General features: G+C 34.5%; 1 protein-coding gene across 1 annotated transcript; it reads right to left on the reverse strand.

The window, feature by feature from the left end:
* Positions 1 to 2,858: 2,858 nt before the first annotated feature.
* LOC131620826 (probable serine/threonine-protein kinase WNK4) lies at positions 2,859 to 6,331 on the reverse strand. The gene is made up of 7 exons (XM_058892000.1): positions 5,946 to 6,331; positions 5,462 to 5,727; positions 5,005 to 5,228; positions 4,744 to 4,901; positions 4,361 to 4,664; positions 3,949 to 4,278; positions 2,859 to 3,626 (listed from the first exon to the last, which is right to left on the reverse strand). Exons 1-7 carry the CDS (start codon positions 6,030 to 6,032, stop codon positions 3,223 to 3,225), a joined length of 1,773 nt encoding a protein of 590 aa, XP_058747983.1. The 5' UTR covers positions 6,033 to 6,331; the 3' UTR covers positions 2,859 to 3,222.
* Positions 6,332 to 6,700: the final 369 nt, after the last annotated feature.

Raw genomic sequence — 6,700 nt, forward strand, 5'->3', positions numbered from 1 at the left:
ACTGGATGCTAATTAAAGGGTTTGCAAATTGAGCCAATTAGCATGGTAAAGTTGTGTTAACAACTTCAGTATAAAGAGTAATTGACATGTCATGAATTAGGGCTATAGCCGATTCCTAGAAATAAAAATGACACCCACATTGTGAATCAAAACGTTGGACATAGTGAATGAACTATAAACTGTGCGATGATGTTTGAAAATTCGCATTTGGTGTCATATGAAAGCAACTTAAATCAAATGTCTTCCTAATGTAGATCTCATTCATATGTTTAGCTAGGAAGTATGGGTACTAGTATTGCATCACCATTCAACTGTAAAAAGGAGAAAAAAAATGTTTAAATTTGTTGAACATTTAATAAAAAAAAACCACGATCACACGAATTTAGAGTTATTCGCATATCTTTTAGTTGAATGAAAGATAATCATATAGAAGGTATGCGGATTTTTGTTAAGTCCTTGGTCAAAATTAAGTGGAATCAGACAATTTAATGTTTCATATTTACACCGACAATAATCGAAGTGGTTGTCAATCCACGATTCATTTATTTTTTTTGGCAAAATGTTGGTCAATCTCAAAGTATTTTATATTATTATGCTGAACAAAATTTTGTGTAATATTGATGGTTGATTTAGTAAAAAAAACAACTTACTATGGGTGAAAAAATCCGAACTCAACGGATGTGGGCGTGGATGTTATTTTTTCATCCAAATAGCATTTGAGTTTGAGTTGGAGTGCCGATTTCGAGTGTGAGTTGGATAGTGTAAAACTCACACCCGACCCAACCCGTTATCATCTTTATGAACAATGTAGGTTGAAAGAACCCATAAGAAAAAAAATTGAGCTAGAAGTTTTAGCAGTCGTCATAAGACAATCACAATTCAAAGCGCAAAACAGGCTGGTAGAAACTTGAAATATTCAAAGGGAGAACCACATTAGAATTGAAGAAAATAGTTCATTAGTCCAACTATACATTATGTTTTTAGTTGCACAGTTAATAAGTCACTTTACAGTTTACATACAGAAAAAAAGTCATATTAATTAAGTCAAGTTCCTTTCAAAAATCTACTATAGACACGCAATCGACTCTAGCTAGCTCCAATTCAATCCACCTCAATTTATAAATTTGTGTTTCACAATCAAAGTTGCATACAAAATTTTGCTTGTCACTACCACCTTATAAAATGTTTTTTTAATATAGCTTACTAAGACTATAAAGCATCATGATTCTACTAAGATCCAATATTACTATGCTTCAAAGTCAAGGGATAAGCAGTATGATTTTTAATTATTCAAATCCTCGTATCTATTAATTAAAGCCTAAAAGTTTAAGGCCATGCATCTCTCAAAAGAGACAGATTTAGACTTGGTGATTCTGCTCCACACATTTTATAGTAAGGATTTAATAGGCATTAATGGGGTATATTATTAAAAGTCTTCTTTGACCAAATTCATTAGTTTCAAAGACTTAGAGAGAGTAAACGCTAAAGCGTTGCAGTGTCAATCCATGCTAGTGTACCTTTTATATTGACAAACACCGCGTGATCAACATCATATGACATATTAGAAAAGAAAGATATATTCTATGAGTTGTTCGCAAGACTCAAGATGAAAGGTCTAGAGGTAAAAGTGAAAAGTGAAGGAAGCGAATGTAAGAAATGAGGTTTGTGTGTCGTTGTTATCATCCAAAACATATAATTCCATCCTATGATGTGTAACCCACCGTCCAGATTAATCGGACGGGTGTCCGCATAATGCATTCCGTTCCTCGCATATCCTTTTATAATTGTCTCCAATATATAAAGTGAAAAGCGCGTTATTTACAGATATTCAAATTCATTCTCACACTTATATTATTTTTCATTTTCCCATTGACTTTGACGTTTGAGTGCTAACCTTGCAGGTCAGTCTCCTTCTCTGCCGCAACAGATGCTCAAATCCTCTGTAGCGAAGCATTACTTTATAGTTCATCGAACAACTCTGAATCCATCGCAAAACAATTGTGCCGCCTGTGAGATTCGATATCTGATTCATGCGTATTTCCGCATTCAGATCTATTCCAATCTAGAGGTACATATCTCGTCCCTAGAAGGATCACATCTCTTTCTTGATCTTCTTCCTTAAAGTTTTAGCTTCCTCTTCCAACAAATTCATTCTTAAATTCATCAACCATAGTGACATCCAAAGCCTCTCGATTCGACGTTCAACAATAAGTCGTTGTTGCATTTGTTGAAGTTGTTAAAGCTCTACCTCTTTCTCCTCAAACAGACAATGATCTAGTCCCAATCTCAGTGGTATCTCTTTCCAATCCTATAGAACAATCTTTCTTGAGAGGTCAAAGACTTAAACGTTAGAGTGCTAACCTTGTAGGTCACCGGAAACTCAAATTCGTTGTAGTAAAGCACTATTTCATCGTTTACAAAACAACTCTGATTCCACCGCAGAAGAGTGTACACTCAATTGAGTTTATAAACCCCACCCTAGGTCTATTCAATCTAATATTAGTTTGAATATAATAATAGAGTGTTTGTATGTATATCACCTCTTCTTTCTTGGAGTTCAAATGTCACCCTCCACCCTAGATCTACTTAGACAAATATGAGACTAGTCTTCACCTGAAAACCATTCTCATCAATTAGCAATGATCAAAATGGTCAAACAAAAAATGCCCTTGGATCCAAAACTTGATGATTTGTCGATTTTTTATTTTCCTTTAGGTGCTATAAGGTCTAGCTTGAAATAGTTCAAATGGAAAGTCTATGAACTCTACTTGTGAAGTTAACTAAGCACATGTACACCTTGAATTGTTGTTTGGATGCTTAGCCAGATTTAGAAACTATCAAATCCAATGCATCAATAATTGATTGCTATAAAGAAAACTCATATCACCATAACAATGCACAAAATTCAATTATACATAATAGTACAAGACTTCTGTTGACCTTGAGAAGTTTAGCCAGATGGTTCTTAAATCTTTATAATTCAGAATTCTCATATAAACATATTCAAAGTATGTTCCAAAACTAAGTATGATAACACATCACAAATGAACTTAAAAATTTTCTCAAGTTCATACATAACACACACACACACAAGACTATGCATTTCATCTATTTAATTCAATATTCAAGAGACACTCAAATCTAAATGTTACTATGACTCTTCAATTTTTTTATACCATGCCACACTCTTATTAAAGCAAGATATACAAACTTTGAGTATTATTATATAGAATCATCATAAGGTGACTGAAATCCAATATTCTCCACAGCACCAACAGTCTTGAATTGTCTTCTTTTGTTCAATTCATCAACCAATGATCTGTGTAACAATTGGCTCCGCGTATCGATCAATGACCTGTTCCGTGTCAGTTTTCGATTTTCCATCATCATCTTATTTTTACTAGGTGAGGGATTTTGTGATCCTCCTAAAATTTTACCATGGTTGCAATTGCTCAACTCTTCACCAGGTGAAAATCTTGTGCCCTTGTGACTCTTTATGATGGGAAGGTTATAATCTTTTCGGATCGAAGGTACATTGTGTTCATGATCATCCATAGAATAGTAGTTCCAGTTTGAATATGTCCCTTGTGAAGAGCATCTTGAACTGTTATCATCATGCAAATCATCTGCAATAAAAGATTCTCATGTTACTATAGAGACTTTTTGTTTATCGGTAGGAATCGAACTCAGTATCAAAACCTTCTTATAGGCAGGACCGTCTTTGAGGGTGTGTAAGACAGACTACTGCGCAAGACCCAAAATTTGTCACTGTTAAACCGTGGCTAATAGGATCTCATAAATTATTTGTCACAGGTAAACTCTGGTTAAATAGCGTATTTGTTTTGTTATGGTTAAACTGCGACTAATTTACAGGACCTCTAAAAACTTGAGATGGCCTTGCCTAAAGGCCTATTAGAAAAAAAATGGGATTGGAGAAAGAAAACATACCATGAAGCAAATAATAACCACGCGATATTTCCTCAGCTTTACAGGCTGAATCCGGTATTGAATCTTGTAACGACGAACAAGAAGAGATTGAGCGGAAATGAAGACGATGTTCCTCGACATCGTCGTTTTGGTAACTGAATGTTTGGAAGGAATCTGAATTTTCATTTTTCCATCTATATGGCAGAAGAGCAGATATCTCTCTATTGATCATATTTGCAATATCATAAGGATCCCAATCAGAAATCTCCAATTCTTTTACCATCTCCATTGCAACATCAATTGGTGTGTCAGTGTGAATATCAAATGGAAAATATACATTTCTAACAGAACCTGCAATAACAGAAAGCAGAAAATTATTATTCCTTTAATTAAAGATTAAAATTCATTTCGAAGACATAAGAAAGATACATACAATTCTTATCAGAAATTTGCACTTTGAGAAAGATAGTTTCGTCTTCGGGATTCAACTTTCCGATTACTTTCATTTCAGTTCTAGGAAACTCATCACTCAGTCGAAGTTTCTCCATCTCACTGTCATTCAAAAATGGTTTCTGAATTGCCAACTTCTTAGCCGATGACAAATCATCGGCCAAAAGAAAGGGCTCAAGCAACAGCTCTTTCGCAGACGGTCTCTTTGCTGCAGGTTCTAAACATTTTCCAATGAATCTTCGTGCTTCCGTGTCTTCAATGCAGAAAAACGACATTGGCAGCTTCCCCTAAAACATAAAATGTTCCTTAATAAATCATCAAACTTCTTACTAATATCGCAAAATCTATATCGAAACCAGAATTTACCGATGTCACTTTCTTGTAAATCTGCGCTGGATTAGTACATTCGCTATACGGATAATCAGAAGTGAGCATTTCCAACACACACATGCCAAATGAGTAAACATCAGCAAGTTCATTGTATTCTTCCTCGTACATTTCCGGTGCCATGAACTCCGGTGTACCTAAAGAGTTAAAGACTCGGAGTTCAAAGTCTAACGAACGAAAAAATACTAACATAACAACTAATATACTAACGGTGAAAATTATTGGCGAAAAGTAGTTTACCTATAACACTATGAGCTGATTGAGAGCCTTGGAGAATTGCAGCTAGTCCAAGATCACCAATTTTCACTTGTCCAAGATGGCCATTCACAAATATGTTATCACATTTCAGGTCCCTATGGATAACAGGTGGATCATGTTCATGTAGAAAAACTAGTCCATGTAAGATTTGCCGCGCCCAACTCTTTATTGCTTGTACGCTTACTCGCTTATACTTCTTCCGGTATCTGCACATGTTCAAAAACAATCAATTACAAAGCCGTCTTAGAGAATGTGCAAGATGAACTACAGCACAAGACCTCAAATTTGCCAGAGTTAAATTGTGGCATAATAGGCCTCATAATTCATCAGAGTTAAATCATAACTATACAGAACCTTCAAAAACTTAAGACGAACCTGATCAATTATTTCAACCAAAAGATAACAAAATTGAAAGCCTAATATATAAAAAGGAAGTTACTCTCTTAGTGATCCTGATGTGAACATTTCTGTAATGAAATTGAAAGCCTTGTTATCAATATCAATCCAAGACGTGTAGAATCGCATAATCGACCGATGCTTGAGCGTGCTCAGGAGATGAACCTCCGAGTAAAGCCGCTGCAAATCGTCCGGCGTATTAAGTACCTCATTGAGCCTAACTTGGTTCCATGCTACCTCTATTCCAAGCACCTCATCAATTGCTTTGTACACTGTCTTCATTGCCCCTTTCCCAAGTACATCTCCAAACTAATCAATCACAAAGACCACAATTAGTATCGCAACACCTTACAGACCGAAATTGCGAAAGCATTTACGCCACAGATATCTAAAACCTTGGTCCCTTCTAAAACAACATACTTATGAAACATACATAACAACCTTAAACTTGCATGATATAACACATGACACAAAAAACAAAACACAAAACAGGCAACAAAAAAAAAACATAGTAGTTTAGAACTTACCCTGCCATAACGACCAGTTGGATCAGTTTCAACATAACATTTCTCTTCCTTAAAATCCTCCATGTTCTTCTCTCTCTTACAAAACATGTCTAATTCTATCTAAACATTCACAAACTCAACAAACACCTTCTATATTATCTCAGCTAATTCTTAAAAAAACAGAAACAGTTCAATTTTATATCAAAATATTAAAATGGTTGGTTAAAGAGATTATAAGAATAGTCAATACTAGTTTTGATTCTTTTACACATGTTAATAAAAACCAACCAAGTTAAGTGCTTATAATCAGTTACAACCATATGAAGTTTTATCTTTTTTTTTTGTTTGTTTTAGTAATTTTCTTGTTCTATTTAGAAACGAAAGGTACATATGAAAGGTTGCATTACACTAGCACAGAGTTTGATATGACAGGGAATAATGAATATAAACCTATTGATAGATACTATTTGACTTGGAAAATTATGAATTTCCTTTAATACCCTTTATTTTGTATGGATTAATAAGGAAAAGGGCAAGGCTAGTTTGGTGATTTAGAAAGAATGAATAGTGGGAAGAACAATAATGCACGGAACTTGAAAGAATCTGTGGACATGCTTTGGTGGGTGTAGTTGAAATAGTAATCATTTGGGTGTTGAATAGAGAAAATCTATTACAAAAAAGAAAAAAAAAACACAAGAAGAACGTGTAGATGTAAGTAGAGAATAAGAAAATTTAGAATATGCTAGGAGTATTAAAAAGATAATTATTTTACTATA

Source organism: Vicia villosa, linkage group LG7 (assembly GCF_029867415.1).
Source record: "Vicia villosa cultivar HV-30 ecotype Madison, WI linkage group LG7, Vvil1.0, whole genome shotgun sequence".
In the NCBI taxonomy this organism is placed as follows: domain Eukaryota; kingdom Viridiplantae; phylum Streptophyta; class Magnoliopsida; order Fabales; family Fabaceae; genus Vicia; species Vicia villosa.

Coding starts and splice junctions, on each gene's coding strand:
- LOC131620826 (XM_058892000.1), bottom strand. CDS start 6,032: ATGTTTTGTAAGAGAGAGAAGAACATGGAGGATTTTAAGGAAGAGAAA. Junction 4,902..5,004: donor ATCAGCTCATAGTGTTATAG/GTAAACTACTTT, acceptor TTAACTCTTTAG/GTACACCGGAGTTCATGGCA. Junction 3,627..3,948: donor TGGTTATTATTTGCTTCATG/GTATGTTTTCTT, acceptor CTTTTATTGCAG/ATGATTTGCATGATGATAAC.